Genomic DNA, 25427 nt, shown 5'->3' on the forward strand with positions numbered 1-25427 from the left:
TATCCATGTTAGTATCTATCCTGTAATACCGTGGGCTCTTATCTTGTTTAGCAGACTCCTGTGTAGCATCTTGTCAAAGGCTTCTGAAAGTCTAAGTAAACAATATCCGTTGATTCTCCTTTGTCAATCCTGCCTGTTATTTCCTCCCAAAGATTCCCAACAGATTTGTCAGGCAAGATTTCCCTTGAAGAAAACCATGTAGAATCTGGCCTATTTTATCATGTGCCTCCAAGTATCCTGCAAACTCATACTTAATAATGGACCTTACTAATATCCTTAACGGTGGTTATCCATCATGCCTGACGATGACGGGAAACCTGTGGGGCAGGGTTTTTAAAGTGGCTAAGCCATTGCATTCTCTCATCTCAGAAGTCTGGGTCCAGCAGTATGAATAAGCATCACAAGCTGGGGTTTTCCTTGGCTGCTGTGAATGGCCATGATATCTACTGTGCCTTGTCATGCCCTTCGCTCTCCCCAAAGCATTGCAGTCATGCCTTCCTAGCCTTACCCGCTCAGTCCACCAGAGTTCACTTTGCAAGCTATAACAGGCATGTCCCTATCTCACCAGGATATTATTACTGTCTGCCGGCCTCACCTGGTGCAGCCCGCCTGCTGAACCGGTGTCCGGGTTGTGGCTGCTGCCACATGCAAACAGTTACTTAGAACCACAGTTGGGAGCTGAGTGTCTGGTTGGGAACAAAGATGTGTGGGCTGCCCTGGAATAGACATGACAGGTCCTTTCACAAGAGGTGCTACCCCTCCTTGGACATCCCATACAACCCAATATCCTTAATAATGAAATGGCTACTGATTCAGACACTGTGGACAAGGAGATGGCTATTGTTCAGGACGTTGTGGACAAGGGGATGGTTACTATCTGAGATACTGTGGACAAGAAGATCCATACTGCCTATGATACTCTGGAGAATGAAATGGCTACTGACCAGGATACTGTGCCAATAAGATTGTTATTGACTGGGACACTGTAGACAAGGAGATAGCTACTGGCTGGGACACCGTGTATAAGCAGATGGGTACTGACTGGAATATTTGGACAATGAGATGGTTACTGACTGGGAATCTGTGGATAATGGGATGGCTATTGTCCAGGACACTGTGGACAATGTGATGGTTACTGATCAGGACGCTGTGGACAAAGTGATGGCTACTGATCAGGACGCTGTGGACAAAGTGATGGCTACTAACAGGGATATTGTGGAGAACTCTGCTGTGCTTTAAAATTGCTTATGTCTATGAACACAAGAGATTCTGAAGATGCAAGAAATCCAGAATAATACACACAAAATGCTGGAAGAGCTCAGCAGGTTGGGTGGCATTTATGGAGAGGGATAAACATTTCAATATTTCAGGTCACGGCCTGAATTATGTACCTAGAGGAAGGCACCAGAATAAAAAGAGGAAGGGAGGGAGTGGATGATAGCCAGAAGGTGGTGGGTGAAGCCAGGTGGGGAAGGTAAAGGGTAGGAGAGGAAGGAATCTGATAGGTGAGGAAAGTGGACCATCGGAGAAAGGGAAGAAGGACGGGACCAGGGGAAGGTGATAGGCAGGTGAGAAGAGGTAAGAGTGGGGATTAGAAGTTGAGGGAAGGGGGAGGGGATTTTACCCACCACTGATGTCAAACTGACAGGTCTATAATTGCTAGGCTTACTTCTAGAACCCTTTTTAAACAATGGAACCACATGAGCAATATGCCAATCCTCTGGCACAATCCCCGTTTCTAATGACATCTTAAAGATCTCCGTCAGAGCTCCTACTATCTCTACACAAACTTCCCTCAAGGTCCTGGGGAATATCCTGTCAGGATCTGGAGATTTATCCACTTTTAAATTTCTTAAAAGCGCCAGTACTTCCACCTCTTTAATCATCATAGGTTCCATAACTTCCTTACTTGTTTCCCACACCTTACACAATTCAATATCCTTCTCCTTAGTGAATACCAAAGAGAAGAAATCGTTCAAAATCTCTCCCATCTCCCTCGGCTCCACACATAGCTGACCACTCTGATTCTCTAAGGGGCCAATTTTATCCCTCACTATCCTCTTGCTTTTAATATAACTGTAGAAACCTTTCGGATTTACTTTCACCTTATTTGCCAAACCAACCTCGTATCTTCTTTTAGCTTTTCTAATCTCTTTCTTAAGATTCCTTTTACATTCTTTATATTCCTCAAGCAATTCCTTTACTCCATGCTGCCTATATCTATTGTAGACATCCCTCTTTTTCCGAACCAAATTTCTAATATCCCTTGAAAACCATGGTGCTTTCAAACCTGTAACCTTTCCTTTCAACCTAACAGGAACATAAAGATTCTGTACCCTCATAATTTCACCCTTAAATGACCTCCATTTCTCTATTACATCCTTCCCATAAAACAACTTGACCCAATCCACTCTCTCTAAATCCCTTTGCATCTCCTCAAAGTTAGCCTTTCTCCAATCAGAAATCTCAACTCTAGGTCCTGTCCTGTCCTTCTCCATAATTATATTGAAGCTAATGCTATTGTGATCACTGGACCCGAAATGCTCCCCAACACATACATCTGTCAGCTGACCTATCGCATTCCCTAACAGGAGATCCAACACTGCCCCATCTCTTGTCGGTACTTCTATGTATTGTTGCAAAAAACTATCCTGCACACATTTCACAAACTCTAAACCATCCAGCCCTTTTACAGAATGAGCTTCCCAGTCTACGTGTGGAAAATTAAAATCTCCCACAATCACCACCTTGTGTTTACTATCACTGAAACATAATGCAATAGTTGTTATTTTGTGGCTGAAGAATAATGCAAAGATGTGAAAATTACTAATTTACAAATTAAGTAAGTAGTCCACAACGGAAGAAGGAAGTGTCCATGGGTTCATGAAGTGTTTAGAAAACTGACGGCGGAGGATAAAAGGTGTTCCTGAAATGTGCTGTGTTATTCTTGGTGAGGCCACACTTGGAGTATTGCATTCCCCCTGCTATTGGAAAGAAGTGACTAAACTGGAAAAAGGATGCTGAAACGATTTACAAGGATGTCACTCGGAGTCAAGGGGTTGGGTTATAGGGAGAGGAAGGGCAGGTTAGGTTCAGCCCGTTCAGGAGTCCCTGTACCATCTGCATCTCCTGCCCATGAAGGTGTACTTGTCCGTTAACTGGATGCGGACCACTCTCCCCATCAGTTTGTTCCTCCCCAGCAATTAGTGATGCTGTTCTTCACTCTTTTAGATGCCTTCAAGTCCAGTTGAATTTATTGTCATGTGCACAAGTATGGCAAGGACAATGAAAACTTTTATAAACCCATGGACTCGCACTCTACCTGGACTACACCTCCTCCCACTCTGTTACTTGTAAAAACCCATCCCCTTCCCTCAATTCCTGCTTTCATAATGAGACTTTTCATTCTAGAACGAAGCAGATGTCCTCCTTCTTCAAAGAAAGTGGCTTCCCTTCCTCCACCATCAATGCTGCCCTCAACTGCATCTCTTCCATTTCATGCATATCTGCTCTTACCCCATTCTCCCACCACCCTAACAGAGATAGGGTTCCTCTTGTCCTCATCTACCACCCCACCAGCCTCCGCATCCAGCACATAATTCTCTGCAGCTTCTGCCACCTCCAGTGGGATCCCACCTCCAAACACATCTTTCCCTCCCATCCCCACTTTCTGCTTTTCACAGGGATCACTTCCTATGTCCATTTGTCCCTTCCCACTGATCTCCCTCCTGGCACTTATCCTTCCAAGCAGAACAATTGTTACACCTGTCCCTACACCTCCTCCCTCACCACCATCCAGGGCCCCAAACAGTCCTTCCAGGAGAGCTGACACTTACCTCTCCTGGGGTCATATACTATAAACACAGGATATGGGGTCACAGTATATGACCCCCATATACTGTGCCCGGTGCTCCCGGTGTGGCCTCCTGTACATTGGTGAGACCTGACGTAGATTGGGAGACCGCTTTGCTGAGCATCTGTGCCCCATCTACCAGAAAAAGCAGGATTTCCCAGTGGCCACTCAATTTAATTCCACTTCCCATTCCCAATCCGATATGTCCATCCATGGCCTCCTCTACTGTTGTGATGAGGCCACACTCAGGTTGGAGGAACAACATCTTGTATTCCATCTGGGTAGCCTCCAGCTTGATAGCATGAACATTGATTTCTCAATCTTCTGGTAATACCCCCCCCCCCCACCTCTCCTTCACCATTCACCATTCCCTTTTCCCTCTCTCACCTTATCTCCTTACCTGCCCAACACCTCCCTCTGGTGCTCCTCCCCCTTTTCTTTCTTTCATGGCCTTCTGTTCTCTCCTACCAGACTCCCCCTTCTCCAGCCCTGTATCTCATTCAACAATCAACTCTCCAGCTCTTTACTTCATCCCTCCCCCTTCTGGTTTCACCCATCACGTTGTCTTTCTCTCTCCCCCTTCCCACCTTTTAACTCTATTACTCTTTTTTTTTTCTTCGGTCCTGCTGAAGGGTCTAGGCCCAAAACTTTGATTGTACTCTTTTCCATAGATGCTGCCTGGCCTGCTGAGCTTCTCCAGCATTTTGTGTGTGTTACAATGAAAACTTTACCTGCAGCAGCATCACAGGCATATTGGTACAAACAACGCACAGAATATAAGTTCTACGTAAGTTATACAAAAAAATTATACTAATCAATGAAAGAAAAAAAATATCCAAATACTGGACCGGAATGCAAAAAATTCAAAGGCACGATTGAAGATATGTTGGTTTAGAATCAGAATCCCAAAATCCCAGCAAGCTCTGTGTAAATCCGTGGTGTGTAGGCCAGCACCTGCTCCTCCCTGTCCAACAGGTTTGTCCCCAGTCAGTAGGATTGGGGCACATGGTAGCATAATGCTTTACACTACCAGCGATAAGATCACAGTTAAATTTCCTCTGCTGTCTGTACAGAGTTTGTGCGTTCTCCCTGTGACGACTTGGATTTCCTCCAAGTGCTCTGATTCCCTCCCACGTTCCAAAGATGTGCAGATTAGGGTTAGTAAATTGTAGGGGTGTATATTGGCGCCAGAAGCACGGTGACATTTGTGGGCTACCTCTAGTGCATCCTCGGTCATTGACGCAAACAGCACATTTCACTATATATGTCAATGTATATGCAACAAATAATGCTAATCTTTCATCTTTGCTTTTGTATGTGGCATAAGTGCATGCTTTATCCCTGACGAGTTGACAGCATCTACAAAGACAAGCAGAACCTAGATGTAGCTGGCAAGGCTGATATCCATTCCTGAAGTCTCACCTCAATTGTTGCAGATGTTGGACTGGACTGTTTTCTTTGCAGTTTTAACATCTAATTGCCTGGTGGTCACAGTATGAAAATGCAGTTGTTCAGTGTGACCCTAATGGGCACAGTTCTCTGTATCATTCTGAAAATTTCCAGGAAGTTCTCTGGCATTGCATTATTTGAATAGGGGCTATTTGATCGGTTAACTCTTACCTACAAATTTGAGTGGAATGTTTCTTACCTACAGTATAAAAAGAGATGAACATGTTGCCTGTCGCCTATAGTCCTTTTCCTGTTTTTTGTTCTTAGCTATGAGACTTTTGCAGCTCTACATTTCCAATTTGCTTTGTTTTAGGAGCATTTAATCAACAATCATGAAGCAACAAGTTCTATGCCTCTTTCCTGAGTTCTGAAAGAACCTTGGAACAAACACATTGGAATCCAACACAGAGAACACCCTCCACTCCTGTGGACTCAGTCAGTTGGAATTGAGCAATAGGATCTGCCCAAACATCAGAAGCATTTCCTAAGGGAGATGGATTTCCCTTATACAACCCTAATATAAGTTGTCCTATTTCCCTTATGCCCCTGCAAGACCTTATGCATCTCTCATTCTCTGTGCCCATCACAGGAAGTTTAGACGATTGCTCACGTGGGAGTGGTGGTGGAGTGAATCACAGCTACAGTGACCTCAGTGCATATGAGGAGCTCGACGAGATCATCCAACGCACCGGCTCATCTTCGTCCCACCACACTCTGCGTGGTACGGCTGAAGATGTGTCTGATTCAGGTTGGGTCAAGTCCTTCCTCTAACTGAATATCGTATTGACTCCTTTAGATCCACCCACTTTCTCCAACTCAAAGATATGGAGTCATAGAGCCATTGAGCATGGAAACAGGACCTTTGGCTTAATGGGTACAGCATCCTCCCCGCTAGTCCCAGTTACTCATGGTCAGTCCATTAGCCTCCAAGCCCTCCTCTCCATATACCCAATGCCTTAAATGTTACAGGACTTGTATGTGTCCAGGACAAAGAGGTGGGCAGGAAAGACTATAAGACCATTTGACCCATGGAGTCTGCTCTGCCATATCATCATGGCTGATCCTTTTTGTCTTTCAGTCCCAATCTCCTGCCTCCTCCCCGTATCCCTTCATGCCCTTATCAATCAAAAATCTATCAACCTCTGTCTTAAATATATGTAAAGATCTGGCCTCAACAGCTGCCTGTGGCAACAAATTCCACAGATTTACCACTCTCTGGCTGAAGAGGTTTCTCCTTACCTCTGTTCTAAATGGACGCCTTGATATTCTGAGGTTGTGTTCCCTGGTCTTAAACTCTCCCACCATAGGAAACATTCTTTCTACATCCACTCTATCAAGGCCTTCCATAGGTTTCAATGAGATCACCCCTCATTCTTCTGAAATCTAGTGAACATAAGCTCAGAGCCATCAAACACTCTTCATATGACAAGCCATTCAATCCTGGAATCACTTTCATGAACCTCCTTAGAACCCTCCCCAGTGTCAGTCTGGACAGGAGCTCAAAACTGCTCACGATACTCCAAGTGATGTCTCACCAGTGTTTTATAAAGCCTCAACATGAAATCCTTGTATTTATATTCTAGTCTTCTTGAAATGAATGCTAACATCACATTTACCTTCCTCACCACAGACTCAACCTGTAAATTAAAATTTAAGGAATCCTGCACAAGGACTCCAAGTCCCTTTGCACCTCAGAGTTTAGAATTTTCTCTCCATTTAGTAAATAGTCTACCCTTTCATTTCTTGTACCAAAGTGCATGACCATACACTTCTTCACACTGTATTCCATCTGCCACTTCTTTGCCCATTCTTCTAATCTGTCTAATTCTTCTGTAGCCTCTGTACTTCCTCAAAACCACCTGCCCCTCCACCTATCTTTGTATTATCTGCAAATGAGTGAGTGAGGCCTCCATCAGTGAGGGTTGACCATGGATGTTGTGCCCTAACTGTCCAGATACACAAGCCTGTGCAGTATGATATGAAGAGCAAGCTGTCCCTTCCCATGCATCTGATGAACCCAACAGAATGGCAGAGACCAATACAGTTTGGTACCAGCAGCATCGCAAGAATTTCCAGTCAACATGGAACTCAATGTAGGAGTGCCTCAGGGACTCCAGCTCAGATTTTTCCCTCGGGGTTTACTCCCAAAGCCTTCCCCATGAGTGTGTACTGATGCAAGGCAACTGAGGTATGAGATCAGTTTTCTTTCTCCTAGATGAGCTGCCAACCGTGGCTGACAAGCCTCATCTGCCCGAAGCGAGCAGTTTTAAGGCACCAGTAACCTGCCTTTGACCCTTCTCCTGTCAGAAGTGGTTCTGTTGGGTTTATCACTCTAGTTAGCAAACTTTGCAACAAAGTCATCAATTCTGTCGCCCAAGTCATTGAGATATAATAGAAAGAGAAGTGGTTGCAACACTGTAATACTGATACATCTGACTTTAGCTTCTCCTTTTCAAATTCCAGGGTGAATCCAATCATGTTATGAACACTTCCCCTAAAGATTCTTTTACCTTAAGCTCTCCAATCAATTCCAGTTCATTGCACAACACCCAATCCAGGATAGCTGATCCCCTAGTGGGCTCAACCATGATCTGCTTTAAAAAGCTGCCTCGTGGGCATTCTAGAAATTCCCCCTCTTGGAATCCGGCAAGCTCCAACCTGATTTTCCCAATCTACCTGCATGTTGAAGTCCTTCATGATTATTGTAACGTTGCCCTTTTGACATGCATTTTCTATCTCCAATTGCAATTTGTAGACCACATCCTTAATACTGTTTGGAGGTCTGTATACAACTCCCATCAGGGTCTTTTTACCTTTGCAGTTCCTTAGCTCTACCCACAACAACTCAATGTCTTCTGATCCTATATCACCTTACCAACAGAGCCTTGCCATCCCCTCTGCTTACCTGCCTGTCCCTTCGATACGACGTGTATCCTTGGACATGAAGCTCCCAGCTACAATTTTTTATCAGCCATGGTTCAGTGATGCCTACAACATAGAACAGTACAGTACAATACATGCCCTTTGGCCCACGATGTTGTGCCGACATTTTAACTAATTCTAATATAAATCTAACCCTTTCCTCACTCATAGCCCCCCATTTTTTTTTTCATCCATATGCCTATCTAAGAGATTCTTAAATGCCCTAATGTATTTTTCTTTACTACCATCCATGGTAAGGTATTCCATACATCTACCACTCTCTGATATCCCCCAATACTTTCCTCCAATCACCTTAATATTACGTCCCCTCATATTGGTCATTTTGGCTTTGAGAAAAGGTCTAGTTATCAACTCGATGTATGCCTCGTATCATCTTGTATACATTTATCAAGTCACCTCTCATCCTCCTTCACTCTGAACAGAAAAACCCTTGCTTGCTCATCCTATCTTGATATGAAATGCCTTCTAGTCCAGACGACATCCTGGTAAATCTCCTCTGAATCCTATCTAAAGCTTTGACATCTTTCCTATAATGAAGTGACCAGAACTGAACACAACAATGAAAGTTCTTCTGCTACACCTCTTGGTATGGCTAATTCTGAGAGACGTGCTCTATAATCGGATATTTGTACTGTCGTTGTTGCATCACATAATGTGCCCCACTTTTACTCTACAGAGCTGATCAGAAGATCATCTTTTTCTCAGACCACCTCGTCCTGGGCTGATGAGACATTGGCTGAAGCTAGACTGTCACTGCTGGACCACCAGGTCTTCATTCAGCATTGGGACACCAACCAGCTTGGGGAGCAATTGACTCAGGCTGCAATAACAGAGAGCACAGAAGCGATGGCCGGAGGGGTGGCAGAGGAAGATGATGGCAGATCCAAGATTAATGGTAGGTGCAACTGCAATATTACATGGCCAGGTATCCAGAGAGTGCATTTGCATTACATTAGCTCAAAGTTCAAAATAAAATTTATTATCAAAGTGTACGTATACAACAAAGAATGTAGAACATAGAGCATAGAACATCACAGCATAGTCCAGGCCCCTAGACCACATTTAACCTACTCCAAGATCAATCTAACACTTCCCTCTCATGTACCCCTTCATTTTTCTATCATCCACATGTCTCTCTTAGAGTTTCTTAAATGCTCCTAATGTATCTGCACCCCTGGCAGGGCATTCCACGCACTTACCTTCTGCGTAAAGAACTTACCTCTGACATCCCTCCTATACTTTCCTTCAGTCACCTTAAAATTTTGCTCCTAGGTATTAGCTTTGCCACTCTGGGAAAAAGGGTGCTGGCTGTCCACTCTGTGTTTAATCCTGTAGTCCTCTATCAAGTCACCTCTCATCCTTCTTCACTTCAAAGAGAAAAACCTTGGCTTGTGCAGTCGATCCCCATGAAACATGCTCTCTAATCCAGGCAGCATCCTGGCAAATCTCCTCTGCACCTTCTCTAAAGCCTCCACATCCTCCTTATAATGAGGTGACCAGAACTGAACATTGGATGGGAACATTTGTCATGTCAGACTTTAGGACTGGACAAAGGGTCACTGATGCTGTTTCTCCCTCCCAAGATGCTGTTTGACCTAATGACCATTTCCTTCTTTTTGGTTCAGGTTGCCAGCATCTGTGATTTTTTTTTACATCAGATTGACAGGTTGACATGAACAGACGATCTTTCTCTTAAAAGCAACAATGTAATACTGAGGCTTTATAAGGCACTGGTGAGGCCTCACCTTGAGTATTGTGAGAGTTTTAGAGTCCTTATCTAAGAAAGGATAAGCTGACATTGGAGAAGGTTCAAAGGAGGTTCGCAAGAATGATTCCAAGATTGAAATCCTTGTCATATGAGGAGTGTTGATGACTCTGGCCCTGTACTCACCGGAATTCAGAAGAATGGAGGGGAGGGATCTCATTGAAAGCTATCGAATGTTGAAAGGACCTATAGAGTGGATATGGAGAGGATTTTTCCTATGGTGAGGGAGTTGATACAGCCTCAGAACGTAGGGGCATCCATTTAGAATGGAGATGAGGAGGAATTTCTTTTCCCAGTGAACAGGTTAATCTGTGGAATTCATTGCCACAGGTGGCTATGGAAGCCAAGTCATTGGGTACATTTAAAGCAGAGGTTGATAGATTCTTGATTAGTCAGAGCATGAAGGTTATGGGGTAAAGGCAGGAGATTGGGGGTGAGGGAGAAATGGGTCAGCCATGATTGAACAGACTTGATGGGCCAAATGGCCTAATTCTGCTCCTATGTCTTATGGTCTTACTGGATGTCACTTCTCACAGGATACAACTTTTCATAATGTAACAATTTTTTTCAGATATCTGAAACCAGATGGTTACAGAAAATTAAGATAGCCACCAGCAATAGTAAAAATTTAAAGTTTAAATTTGTTTATCATGTGTACATTGAAGCATACATTGAAGTGTACATTGAAATGTGTCATTTGCTTTAGCAGTCACCACTCCCAAGGGTAGACTGGGGGCAGCCCACAAATGTCACCACATATTCTGGCGCCAACATGACATGCCCACAATGCTCAGCAGAACAACACGGAACATAACAAAAAAGAACCCAATTAGTGATAAAACAACAACAAAAAATGCAATTAGATAAAGAACACAATAGTAATAATGAAAAAATAATATAAACGCATAAGATAGCTTCTATACATAGATTGATTTTATGTCCATGAAGTGACGCTAGACACAGGAGTGTTGTACATAAGATGACTCTGACCGTGGTTGTTGGGGGTGTGGAGTAGAGGGTTAGTGATCAGCCTTACTACTTGGGGAAAGTAACTGTTTTTGAGTCTGATGCTGTGTAGCATCCTCCCTGATGGGAGTGGGACAAATCATCTATGATCAGGGTAGGTGGGATCCTTCAGGATGTTACTGACCCTTTTCCTGCACCTCCCTGTAAATGCGTCCTTGATGGTGGGCAGGTTGATGCCTGTAATGCGTTGGACAGTTTTGACTACCTGTTGTAGAGTCTTCCTGTCCTCCAGTGTGCGGAGGCCAACGTTATTTGCTCTGGAGAAGGTTCTAGTGAATTTAAGTTGTGGTGGTTCTGCTCCCACATGGCGTTGAGGAGGGAATTCTGGCATTTAGACTAAATGACACTGAAAGAGCGGTGAAATATTTCCAAGTCAGGTTACAGAGGGGATTTCGGTGGTGTACCCAGATGGAATTAGTAACTTTATTTTGTCCCGAAATACATTGATAAACTTTGTTATGCCTGCCGTCCATGCAGATTATTTCATTGCAGGACTGACTTGAGGTGGTACAAAGGGAAATAGTTACAGAATAGAGAAAAATAAAATATTATGGTTACAGAAAGTGCAGGGAGACAATAAGTTGCAAGGTATAACAAGGTAGATTGTGAGGTCAAGTGTCCATCTGATCATACCAGAGGACTGGTCAGAAGATATATAACAATCTGATAGAAGCTGTCCTTGAGCAATGTATCTTCTGCTCAATGGATAAGGTGGGAGGAGAGAATGTCCAGCGAGGGTGAGGTTTTTGTTTATCCTAGCTGCTTTACTGAGGCAGTGAGAGGTGTTGACACAATCCGTGGAGGGAGGTTAACTTCTTTAGGCGGGGTCTTTGGTTATGCTGACTACTTTAGTGAGGCTGTGACTGAGAGTGCCCAGACAGGAAGATGGTTTCCTGTGATGTGTCCACAAATCTCTGCACTTCCTGTGGTTACAGGCAGAGCAGGTGCTGTACCAAGCTGTGATGCATGTAGACAGAATGTTCTCTGTGATGCATCAATACAAAATGGTGGGGCTGGACGGGGTCATACTAAATTCCTTTAGCCTCTCGAGGAAGGAGAGGCACTGGTGAGCTGCTATGGCTGTGGTGTTGACACCTGGGCAGGCAATTGTAGGGCATTTAGACCATAAAACATTTGATGCCCTTACTCTCAAGAACATATCAGCCTTTGCTTTAAATATATCCAATCACTTCACCTCCACTGCTGTCTGTGGTAATGAATTCCACAGATTCACCACCCTTTGGATAATGAAATTCCTCCTCATTTCTGTTCTGGATGGACGTCCTTCTATTCAGAGGCTGTGCCCTCTAGTCCAAGATCCACCCATAGGAAACATCCTCTCCACATCCACTCTGTCAAGGCCCTTCAATATTTAATAGGATTTAATGAGCTCCCCCTTATTCTTCTACACTCCAGCAAGTACAGGCCCAGAGCAATCAAATGCTTCCCATACATTAACCCTTTCATTCACTGAATCACTCGCGTGAACCTCCTCTGGATGCTCTCCAATGCCACCACAGGAGCTCAACAACATATCATTGTTCCACAGCAGGTTCACTGGCTCCTCGCCCAGCTAGCAGCTCACCAGCACAGGCACCAACTCCTACCCACAGGACTAACAAGGATGACGTGGATCTCGACTGTCTCACGACGGCTGATGATTTGTCACACAAGGTGAGAGGTGACCAGCCATTTTTTTCCTGATACTTGATAAACACTCGATATATGATGTTTAATGAAAGCATTTAAGGGAATCTCAATGGTGGAGGAGATTACGTGTGATATCAGAATCAGAATCTGGTCACATCACTGGCAGATGTCATGAAATTTGTTGTTTTATGGCAGCAGTACAGAGTAATAAAAAATATAAATTACAATATGAACATATATACAGCACAGTGCTGAAGTCTCAGTCACATATACAGTATACAGCTAGGGTGCCTAAGACTTTTGCATAGTATTGTAACAAATTTAATGACGTATGTGAGTGATAATAAACCTGATTCTGAAATGGGTCTCTATTGTGGGCTGAGAGTGGGAAGGGGGGCAGGGAGAGGGGAATTGTGGTTGCAAAAAGGGGAAGGGAGAGGGGAGGGAGTGGGGAAACCCAGAAGGACACTCTGTAATGATCAATAAAGCAATTGTTTGGAAACAAATGACCTTATCTGATGTCTCAGGGCTGGGTGTGTCTGCACCTGCACCACCCCTGCCCCTGGCACTCCTTCTCCACCACCTGTGAGATGGTGTACATGGATTCATAGTCCATTCAGTAATCTGATGGTGGTTGGGAAGAAGGTGTTCCTGAAACATTGAGTATGTGTCTTCAGGCATCTGTACTTTCTCCCTGATGGTAGCATTGAGAAGAGGGCATGTCTTGGGAGATGGTCGGGGGTCCTTAATGAAGGATGTCGCCTTTTTGAGCCATTGCTTTTTGAAGACAGGTGACGTGCAAGTATTTTACACAGAGAGTGGGAGGTGTTTGGTATGGGTTGCTGGGATAGTAGGGGAAGAGGCCAGTTTAAATATTAAGCATCACACATAAAACGCTGGAGGAACGCAGCACGTCAGGTAGCATCTATGGAAATGAATATAGCCGACAATTCATACCAAGACTTCATGACAGAGAGAACAGGATAGGCACCAGAATAAAAAGGAGAGGGGGTGGGGTAAAGATGCATACAGATGTTGGCAGATGTCCAGTGCAGAGCTTTCTAACTGGCTTCATCACATCCTGGTATGAAGGCTTCGATGCACAGGATCACAAGAGGCTGCGGAGGGTTGTAGACTCAGCCAGCATCTCCACCGGCACATGCCTCCCCACCATCGAGAACATTTTCAAAGGGAGACGTCTCAGGATGGGAGCATCCATCTCTAAGGACCCTCACCATCCAGGACATGCCCTCTCCTCATTACTACTGTCAGGGAGGAGGTACAAGAATCCGAAGACCTGCACTCAGCAGCTCCTTCCCCTCAAACTTCAGATGTCTGAATGGTCCAATGCCACTTCATTATTCCTCCTTCGCACTGTTTGTTATTTTCTTTAACTTACAGTAATTTTTATGTCTTGCACTCTACCGCTACTGCAAAGTAACAAATCACATTACATGTGCCAGTGATAATAAACCTGATTCTGTTTCTGATGTACGTTAACGACTGTTTGAGAGAAACAGTACTGGTTCTGCTGAGGAATTCTGTCAATGTACTACAGGGCATGATTCACAGAGTGACAGAGTCCAATGAATCACATTCCCATAGGCCCTCTCATTTATCCATCTGCTGTCGCACCCATCTGTCTGTTCATCCCCATTCTACTGTGAGAGCCAATCTTTTCATCACTGTTACCTTACTGGATTCCCTGGTTGACACAGTAAAAAATGCTCTCTCTCTCTCTCTCTCTCTCTCCCCCCCTTCTCTCCCTCTGTCCCAATGTAGAATTGTATAAATAGGGTCAATGCACTATGTCTTTTTCCCAGGGATGGGGAATCAATCCCGGCAGGCATAGAATTAAGGTGAGAGGGGAGATTCTCGATAGGAACTAGAGGGGCAACTCATTCACTTAGACGCTGTGGGGAATGTAGAATGAGCTACCACAGGAAGCATTGAGGCAGGGACACCACAACACTTAAATAACATTCAGACCGAAAAGCTTTAGAGGGATACGAACCAAACACAGACAAAGGGGAGTAGCCCGTAGACACCATGGTTAGCATGGGCAAGATGGGCCAAAGGGCCTGTCTACATGCTCTATGATTCTGGGAGTGACTGCTTCTTTTTCACAGCAATGGGCAGCCTCGTTATGTTGCCGGGATGCAGCCTTGAACCACCATGTCGCAGCTCTGTGTGATTGCCCTCAGCCCTCACAGTCAAACTGCCTACGCCAAGCAAGGGGGCAATTTGCCCCTGGGGTTCTGGACTGGGGCCTGAACTGTGAGCTTGGTGTGGTATTCACTGGAGTTTAGAAGAATGAGGGGGGTCTCATTGAAATCAAATATTGAAAAGCCTAGACAGGATGGATGTGGGGAGGAGTCGTCAAATCTAGCACTGGAGGGCATAGCTGCAGAATAGAGGAACATCCATTTTGAACAGAGATGAGGGTGATGAATCTATGGAATTCATTGCCATAGGCAACTGTGCAGGCCAAGTCATTGGGTATGTTTAAAGCAAAGGTTGATAGGTTCTTTATTAGTCAGGGTGTCAAAGGTAATGGGGAAAAGGCAGGAGAACGGGATTGAGAGGGATAATAAATCAGCCATGATGGAATGGTGGAGCAGACTCGATGGGCCAGATGGTAAAATTCTGCTCCTATGTCCTGTGTTTTATTAGGACAGTACAACCCTTTTGCTCATGATGTTATGCTGACCTTTTAACCTAATCTAAGATCAAACTAACCCTGCCATCCTATACAGCTCTCAATTTTTCTATCATACATGTACCTATCTAAGAGTTTCTCTCTCTCTCTCCCTCACTCACTCTCTCCCTCTCTTTCTCGCTCTCTCTCTCCCCCCCAATGCTTGCAACACATTGAAAGCAAACTGTGTGCTTTCAATGTGCAGTCCTAACTGTGTGCAGTCCTACTGAAGGAGAGCGAGTGTGAGAGAGTGGTGTAGGAACATGAAAGAATACAAATGGTAAATGATTTTTTTTCAACTGTTGTTGTAGGGGTCACTTGTGTGACCTCCCAACTGTGAACGAGAGAGAGGTTCTGATGCTGAGAGGGAACAGAGGGATTAGGAAGAAAATGCTAATTGGACACTGATGTGCTGAATATTTATTAGACACCTGGGTCAGATGGAATGAATCCAAGCACTCTTCAGGGCATCAGGAGAGTGAGGGAGCCGTTTATGAGCTTTCCTCACACACAGGGATAGCTCTGGATGATTACAAAATTATAAGTGTGGTTCAGAGCTGAATGGACATCAAAGGTGCTTAAGAAATTGGAATGATAAGTTTTCTCATTTGGAGATTCATCAGTGATGTTGCCTATATTGGAACACTACAGTTATAAGGAGGGGCTGCCTAGCTTGGGTTTGTTCTCCCTGGAGCAGAGAAGGCTGAGAGGTGACCTTAAAGAAGAAAGATTATATTCATTTGTCACATGTACATCGAAACACCGACTGAAATGTGTCGTTTGTGTCAATGACCAACGCAGTCTGGGGATGTGTTGGAGACAGCCGACGAGTGGTGCCACACTTACGCCACCAACGTAGCATGCCCGCAACATACTAACCTTAACCTGTACATCTTTGGAACGTGGGAGGAAACCACGTGGTCGTGGAGAGAACGTACAAACTCCAGGCAGGCAGCAGTGGGAATTGAACCCCAATCAGTGTATGCTGGCACTGTAAGGCATTACTCCAGCTACTGCTGTAGGGTAATGTAATGGGTGACAAATGACACATTTTGTTCGTAATAGGAACTGCTCTACATAATTCACAAAAACTCTCACTGAGTTGAGGTGTTCACTCTTTAAGAGACAGTGTCTGATGTAACGACGCCAGTGTAAAACGACTGCTTTTGGTTTGTAATGGAAGTAAAGGGCTGTGGCTTTTGTTCACATAAAGAATCTCTCATATGTTTTATTCACAAAATCCTACACTGCCACACCACTCAGATGGAAGTTTATGAGATAAGGATGGGGATAGACTGTAAAAATCTTTCTTTCAAAGTGGGGACGTCCAAGGTGAAACCACATGTTTAAGGTGAGGAATGGAAGGTTTAGAGAGGACCAGTGGGCCAATAGTTTTTCACCCGGACAGTAGCTGAAACCTGGAACACACTGTCTGAGGAGATGGTGAAGGCAGAATTAGGCCATTTGGCCCATCAAGTCCATTCGAAACTTCCATCATGGCTCCTGCTGTCTGGGAAAAGGCTCTGAAGCATTCGGGCTTTCACGACCAGACTATGTAACAGTTTCTTCCCCCAAGCTATCAGGCTCCTCAATACCTGAAGCCTGGACTGACACCTTGCCCTACTGTCCTGTTTATTATTTATTGTAATGCCTGCACTGTTTTTGTGCACTTTATGCAGTCCAGTGTAGGTCTGTAGTCTAGTGTAGCTTTCTCTGTGTTGTTTTTTTTTATTATTACATAGTTCAGTCTAGTTTTTTGTACTGTGTCATGTAACACCATGGTCCTGAAAAACGTTGTCTCATTTTTACTATGCACTGTACCAGCAGTTATGGTCGAAATGACAATAAAAGTTGACTTGACTTGGCTTATTATCCTCCTCCACCCTATTCTCCTGCCTTTTCCCAGTAATCTTTACTAATCAAGAAAAATATATTCAATGACCTGGCCACCAAGGAAGTCTGTAACAGTGAATTCTCACAACATTTAAGAAACTTTGAGATAAATAGACCCTAAGACCCATTAAGGAGCAGGATTAAGCTATTCAGTCCATCGAGTCTGCTCTGCTATTATGTCATGGCTGATATATAATCATTCTCAACCCCATTCTTCTGTCTTCTTGCTGTAACCTTTGACAACTTGAGTGATCAAGAACCTATCAACCTCCATTTTAAATATACCCGATGACTTGGCCACCATAGCAGGCTGTGGCAAACAATCCCACAGCTTCACTACCCTCTGGCTGAAGAAATTCCTCCACATCTCTGTTCTAAAGTGATGTATTTGTATTACCAAGTACTTGTCCTACCAAAGTATAGAAGGTTACAGAGCTAATAGGGATAAATGAGATTAGTGTAGTCAGTCAAGGTTAAAGTGAAGTTAATTGTCATGGGTACAAGTACATTTATGAACAGGTGCAATGAAAAACCTGCTTGTAGCAACATCACAGACACAGAGCATCAGATAGACAAGATGGTAGGTCAAATATGATGGCAGAATATCGTATTAATGCTAAGACTCTTGGCAGTGTGGAGGATCAGAGGGATCTTGGGGTCCAAGTCCATAGGATACTCAAAGCTGCTATGCAGGTTGACTCTGTGGTTAAGAAGGCATACGGCACATTGGCCTTCATCAATCATGAGATTGAGTTTAAGATTGAGTTTAGAGTACCGTGCTCAATTCTGGTTGCCTCATAATAGGAAGGACTTCGAAACCATAGAAAAGGTGCAGAGGAGATTTACAAGGATGTTGCCTGGATTGGGGAGCATGCCTTATGAGAGTAGGTTGAGTGAACTCGGCCTTTTCTCCTTGGAGTGACAGAGGATGAGAGGTGACCTGATAGAGGTGTACAAGAGGCATTGGTTGTGTGGACAGTCAGAGCTGAAATGGCTAGCATGAGAGGGCATAGGTGCTTGGAAATAGGTACAGAGGAGATGTCAGGGGTACGCTTTTCTGAGAGTGATGAGTGAGTGGAATGGGCTGCCAGCGGCGGTGGTGGAGGCGGAAATGATAGGGTCTTTTAAGAGACTCCTGGATGGATACATGGAGCTGAGGAAAAGAGAGGGCTATGGGTAAGCCTAGGTAGTTCTAAGATAAGGACATGTTCGGCACAGCTTTGTGGGCCGAAGGGCCTGTATTGTGTTGTCAGTTTCTATGTTTCTATGATTCACCAGAGAAAACATACTGTTTAGCTGGGCTGTGCAAAACATGAATTTCAAATTATTTATTTTTTAAGTTTTTGTTGGTAATATTTTGTTTTATGTGCTGTGCACGATATAGGATTTATAGGTGCACCTTGATCCAGAGGAACGTTGTTTCATTTGGTTATATATATGTAAAGTTAGGATGACAATAAACTTGAACATGTAATTAATTAAGCATAAATTATGCACAATTTTACAAGAAAAAGCATGATCAGAATAAATAAATAAAAACGAAGTCCATTTTAGTGCAAACTGATCAAAGTGGCATGATATTGCTAAACTGTTATCTTTAGGGTTTTGCCCACTGGTACAACAATTGAATGGTTGAAGGGATATAGCTGTTTCTGAACCTGGTAGTGTGGGACTTCAGGCTCCTGTACCTCCTGCCAGAAGGCTTTTGTGAGAAGAGGGTATTGCACAGTGGTGGGGATGTTTGTTGATGGATGCTCCCTTCCTGAGGCAGCGCCTCCTGTGGATATTACCGATGGTGGCGAGGGATGTGCCCATGATGTATTGGGCAGGGTTCACCACTCTCTGCAGCTTCTTATGTTCCTGAGTATTTGACCATGATGCTTTCAATGGTGTAGGTCAAAGTAAATTTAGATATATATATAAAATTCACCATATACTACCCTGAGATTCATATTCTTGCAGGCATTCATGATAAATACTAAGGAACACAATCGAATCAATGAAGAACTGCACAAAGACCGACAAACAACCAATGTGCAACAGGCAACACATTGTGCAAATACGAAAATGAGAAAAAACAAAATAACAATAATAAATATGGTTAAATAAATAAACAATAAATATTGAGAAGTTGAGATGAAGAGCTCGTGAAAGAGAGTCCATAGATTGTGGAACAGTTCAGTGATGGGAGAGTGGAGTAAAGTTATCCCCTCTGGTTCAAAGGCCTGATGGGTAATCAATGTTCTTGTAGCTGTTGGTGTGGGACCAAAGGCTTCAGTACCTCATTCTTGGCTGACAGGCTTGTTTCTCTACAGTTCTCTTAGGATCTGATGAACATGGCATGCAGCCAACCATTGTTCCCATTGTTGGTGTACTCTGCTGAGGTTCTCTCACCTCATACCTTTAGTAACAGTGCTCAGTACCCCAGGACGATACGATGGATTCTTGACCTCAGAATCTACCTCATTATGACATAGAGTTATAGAGTCATAGAGCACTATATCACAAAAACAAGTCCGTCAGCCCATCTAGACTGTGCCAAACTGTTATTTTACCTCATCCCATCAACCTGCATCTGGACCACAGCCCTCCATACCACTCCCATCCATGCACTTAAACAATCTTCTCTTAAATTTGCAATTGAACCCACATCCACCACTTCTGCTGGCAGCTTGTTCCACACTTTCATCACCCTCTGAGTGAATAAGTTCCCCCTCATGTTATCCTTAAATAATTCACCTTTCACCCTTAACCCATGACTTCTCATTCTAGCTTTACCCAACCTCAATGGAAAACCATTGTTTGCATTTACCCTATCTCTACTTATCATCGTTTTGTATACCTCTGTCAACTCTCCCCTCATTCTCCTACATTCCAGGGAATAAAGTTCTAACTTTTTTCAACCTTTCCCTATAACTAATGTAAAGGGGGGTTTCTTCTTTTTCTTTGTTGCTGTGTATGTTAATCAAAATAGCTTCTTTGTTTTGTTAAAAGTAGGAATGCTTCTTTGTTGCGAGAGAGTGTTGGAAGCTTATTTGGGTTAAAATTTATTGATAACGAGAATTATATTCCTTTGTAAACCAATTGGGATTAATGTTGTTCTTTCTTCTGAGTCTGTAAGCTATTGTTGGCGGGCTTTTGGGGAGATCGGCGCTAGGGGGTGAGAGAGAGAGAGAGGACATGATGCTGTAAACTGGGCGAGGAACGGACCCCAAGCGGGGGGTCCAAGGCCGGGAGGTACCCTGAGGAGAAGAAACAAAGATAGATGTGCTTGGTTGACCACTTCGGGTGGTCCTGAGCTGCGAGTCGAGGAGTTCGGAGGGGATCGAATGGTGGACAGAAGACTTCAGTAATTGAGCTCCAACGGTTGTGCACAAAGTGGTTTGGACTTTGATAAGTTTGGCGCCTTTACTTTATTTTCTTTTCCTTCATGTATACTGTATGGTTATTAATCAGTTATAGTAATCTTTATAAATTGTAATCATTTAATTGCATATGGTGTCCTATTTGTTCTTTGGCGAGGTGGGGACATCACACAGCATCCACACAAGCTGATTACCCAGTTTGGCAGGACCGAAGGCTGCTCCCCCTAGACGAGAACGAGCTGAGTGAGCCTGAGGCAACCCAGGGGGTTACATTATGGGGGCTTGTCCGGGATCACAAACCCAGACGAAACCCCCCCTTTACACTAAGGTCCTTAGAACCTGGCACCATGCTTGTACTTTTTATCTGTACTTTTCAATAAAATCACCTTATACCTTATTGTCTGCCTGTACTGCACTTTTGCTGAAGCTGCTGGACTTTATTCTGCATTCTGTTACTATTTTATCTTGTACTACCTCAAAACACTGTGTAATGATCAGATCTGCGAGAATAATCTGCAAGTCTGTGTATGTGACAATGAGCCGATTCCAATCCCAATTACAATTCCAATGAGCAAGCAGCATTGAAGTATATAACCTATGTGAACCATACTGTAATGTGAAAAATGACCTCGTCAACGAATATCGTACAGCACCTCAGTAGCACTGACAATTGGGTAGCGGGGTAAGCAATGTGAACTGGACTGTGGAGCTGAACTGGATGTATCAGCCCGAAGCAGGTTCAATTCCAAGTGTGGTGACTGAGATCAAGGCATCCTCTTGTCAGGATCCTGCCACTAGTTCAGTAGTCACTGCAAGAGTGCTGGGGGGAAGTGGGTTCTCTCAGTGTCCCACCTAATATCAGGGGTCAGAGTCTCCCAGGAAGGAACGATATGGGCAAAAATTGATAGACCTTGTCACAGGTTCCCATTCTGGGGTCTGCAGGACCCTCGTTTAATAGTAGGGATCCATTGCTAAGTTAACAAATTTCACGACACATGCCAGTGATAATAAACCTGATTCTGATTCTGATTTTGAAAAAAGGTTGGGAACCCCTGGCCTAGAGAGAGTGCATGCGGAGAGGATGTTTCCAATATTGGGAGAGTCCTCGGCCAGAGGGCACATTCTCTGAATAAAAGGATGTCCCTTTTAAGACAGAAATGAAAAGGAATTTCTTCAGCCAGAAGGTAGTGAATCTGTGGAATTCATTGCTACGGATGGCTGTGGAGGCCAAGTCATTTGGGTACATTTAAACAAGAGATTCATGGGTAAGGATGTCAAAGGTTACAAGGAGAAGGAAGGAGAACAGGTAACAGTGGTCAGTGTAATTCTACTACAGCACCAGCTTGGGGCCTTAGAGCCTTTCACCTTCCAAAACTGAGTGCTTGCACTTGAAGGAAGTACGTCACTGGCTGTGACACTCTGCAGGATGGTCTAAGTGTTATTGAAGTGTTAAGTTGTGATGAAGGGTCTCGGCCCAAAACACTGACTGTTTATTCCTCTCCATAGATGCTGCCTGAACCGCTGAGTTACAACAGCATTTTGTGTGTGTGTTGTCAGTCCTTTCCTCTGCTTTTCTGAGCTGGAATTGGAATTGGTTTATTATTGTCACATGTACCGAGCTACAATGGAAAACTTTATTACTCTTCGTATAGATCAATTCATTACAACAGTGCAGTGAGGAGATACAAGGGAAACAATAACAGAACAAAGTGCATCAGCCTGAGAGAAAGTGCAATGCAGGCAGACAATAAGGTGCAAGGTCATAACAACCCTTAACACTTGAGTTTTTGTGCGTTGCGCAGATGAGGCCTTCATGCAGCAGGGTCACGTTCTGCAGCCACCCAGGGCAGAGACTTCAGAGGTGGTATGGGCGAGAGCTGCAGTCCATGCTGTGTTGTGGGCTGGGCTCTCCCCTTGGTACTGCTCTCCAGCGTTCACTCAGTGGAAGACAAGCCGGATTGCTTTCGTCTGCGGCTGCACTGAGTGAGATGAGGAACTGCTGTGGACTTGTTCTTGCAGAAACGTGGCTCCAGGACAACATCCCATGCACCATCAATCTACAGGCTGTGACACTCATGGACTTGGACTAGATTATCGTTATTTTGTGACTATGTTTTCCTGTTATCGTAATTAAATGTGCTCGATGTGCTGTGTGCTGTGTGTGACTGTCAGTAATGTGATCTGTACCTCAGTCCCGGGGAAATGGTGTTCCGTTTGGCTGTATTATTGTATATGGTTGAATAATAATTCAACTTGAATTTCAGTTTAACTCTCTCTGTAATTGAAATAGCCTTTTTCCTTTGTGAGTGGGTTCTGGAACTGCCCTCAGGGAAGAGAATCAATACAACACACCTCTAGATTTCTTGTAGCTCTGTATCATGCACTGGATGTCAGCAGAGTAAGACCATAAGATCTTAATACATAGGAACAGAATTAGGCCATTCAGCCTATCAAATCTTCTCTGCCATTCCACCAAGGCTGATAAATTTTCCTTCTCAGCCCTGTTCTCCTGCCTTCTCCCCATACCCTTTGACACCCTGCGTAATGAAACACTCATCAACCTCCATTTTAGCTACACCTAATGACCTAGCCCCCACAGTCATTTATGGCAATGAATTCTACAGATGTATGACTCACTCCAAAATAAAGTTGTCCTCATTTCTGCTGGCATGCAGGAAAATTGCAAATAACTGGTAAATAACTTGTGGTTCTGGTCACCGAATTATAGGAAAGATATCAATAAATTAGAGAGAGTGCAGAGACGATTTACTAGGATGTTACCTGGGTTTCAGCACTTAAGTTACAAAGGAAGGTTGAACAAGTTAGGTCTCTATTCATTGGAGCGTAGAAGGTTGAGGGGGGATTTGATCGAGGTATTTAAAATTTTGAGAGGGATAGATAGAGTTGATGTGAATAGGCTGTTTCCTTTGAGAGTAGGGGAGATTCAAACGAGAGGACATGATTTGAGAGTTAGGGGTCAGAAGTTTAAGGGAAACACGAGGGGGTATTTCTTTACTCAGAGAGTGATAGCTGTGTGGAATGAGCTTCCTGTACAAGTAGTAGAGGCCAGTTCAGTTGTGTCATTTAAGGTAAAATTGGATAGGTATATGGACAGGAAAGGAGTGGAGGGTTATGGGCTGAGTGTGGGTAGGTGGGACTAGGTGAGATTAAGAGTTCGGCACGGACTAGGAAGGCCGAGATGGCCTGTTTCCGTGCTGTGATTGTTATATGGTTATATGATTATAATGATGGAAAGAGAGAGAGGCACAGTCAGAACAGAAGTCCCAGCAAAGGACTGTGAGAGTAGCTGAGAAGATCATAGCGGTCTCCCTACCATCCATTGGAGACATTTATCAGGAGTGCTGCGTACACAGGGCCCTTAGTGTTATTAAGGATCCCACCCATCCATCCAGCATCCTCTGTGACTTTCTACCATCAGGCAGAGGCTCCAACGCATAAAGACAAGAACGGTCAGGATGGGAAACAGCTTCTTCCTCAGGCTGTTAGGCTTCTGAACTCCCTGCCTCATCACATTTGAAGCGTCACTGGTTAATCTGTATCTGACAATATTTAATTTATCCAAACACGGGGAAATCTGCAGATGCTGGAAATTCGAGCAACACACACAAAATGCTAGTGTAACCCAACAGGCCAGGCAGCATTTTGTGTGTGTTGCTTTAATTTATGCACTTTGTTTTGTTCATCTATGCATAATTCATTTGTAAATTACTTCTTACTTTCCTAAGTTATTGTATGTTGTCTCTGTGTTATGTGTACTACTGTGTTCTACACCTTGATCCGGAGAAATGTTGTCTCATCTGGTGACATCTTCAAAAGGTGATGCTTCAAGAAGGCAGCATCCATCTTTAAGGACCTTCACTATCCAGGCTATGCCCTCTTCTCATTACTACCATCAGAGAGCCTGATGACATACAGTCATGTTTTAGGAACAGTGCCTTCACCTCCACCATCAGATTTCTGAACATCCCATGGATGCTTGAACACTACCTACTATTTTGTTCTCTTTTTGCTCTATTTATTATATACCATATATTCTTATTGTAAATTATCGTAACTTTTAATGTATTGCTGCAAAACGACAAATTTCATGACATACATCAGTGATAATAAAACTGATTCTGGTTCTGTAATAGACATAGGGATGGATTGAGAGATGACTAGAGAGAGATGGGATATTCAATTTCTTTACATGATGTGGATTCAATTCTGAGCACGCTGCTTGATTAATGAATTTATTTGCATTGATTTGTGGAACGTTATAATCTCAAACAATGAAATGAGTCTTACAATAGGAGAAGCTTCTTGCCATACTTTGTTTGCATTGCTGAATTTTATACATCTCCACTTAGGCTGCACAGTCAAGCAGGACAATCCCATCCCCATGTTCCGCTCCTGTAGTGCAGGCATTGTGGGCAGCAGCCCACCCTGAGAAGGTCCACCAGTCTGAAGTCAACATCTCACCCGGCGAGAAAGGACAAGGCTCTTCTCCACCGCCAGCCGGTACGCTTAAGACTTGTTTCTTTGTCATTACATCTTTGTGTTGTGAATCAAAAGACTGTAAGACCATAAGACACAAGAGCAGAACTAAGCCATTCAGCCTCGTAAGTCTGTTCCACAATTCGATTGTGGGTAATTATTTTCTCTCTCGACCCCATTCTCCTGGCTTTCCCCTGTAATCTTTCACACCCTTACTAATCGAACACCCATCAACCTCTGTTTTAAATATACTCAATAACTTGGCCTCCACAGACTCACCACCCTCTA

At 43.8% G+C, this 25427-nt stretch overlaps 1 protein-coding gene across 18 annotated transcripts in view; it reads left to right on the forward strand.

Moving 5' to 3' along the window:
• Positions 1–25427, forward strand: part of LOC132398701 (uncharacterized) — a 173400-nt gene that overhangs the window by 61283 nt on the left and 86690 nt on the right. For 15 of the 18 annotated variants that reach the window (XM_059978497.1, XM_059978507.1, XM_059978502.1 and 12 more), the window contains 4 exons: positions 5892–6050; positions 8922–9140; positions 12586–12710; positions 25013–25163. In XM_059978497.1, the coding sequence (XP_059834480.1) occupies positions 5892–6050; positions 8922–9140; positions 12586–12710; positions 25013–25163 (654 nt within the window). The remainder of the gene's footprint in view (positions 1–5891; positions 6051–8921; positions 9141–12585; positions 12711–25012; positions 25164–25427) is intronic. The other 3 variants (XM_059978493.1, XM_059978494.1, XM_059978500.1) reach the window with 3 other exon arrangements.

The sequence above is a fragment of the Hypanus sabinus genome, chromosome 8, assembly GCF_030144855.1.
Source record: "Hypanus sabinus isolate sHypSab1 chromosome 8, sHypSab1.hap1, whole genome shotgun sequence".
Taxonomy (NCBI): Eukaryota; Metazoa; Chordata; class Chondrichthyes; order Myliobatiformes; family Dasyatidae; genus Hypanus; species Hypanus sabinus.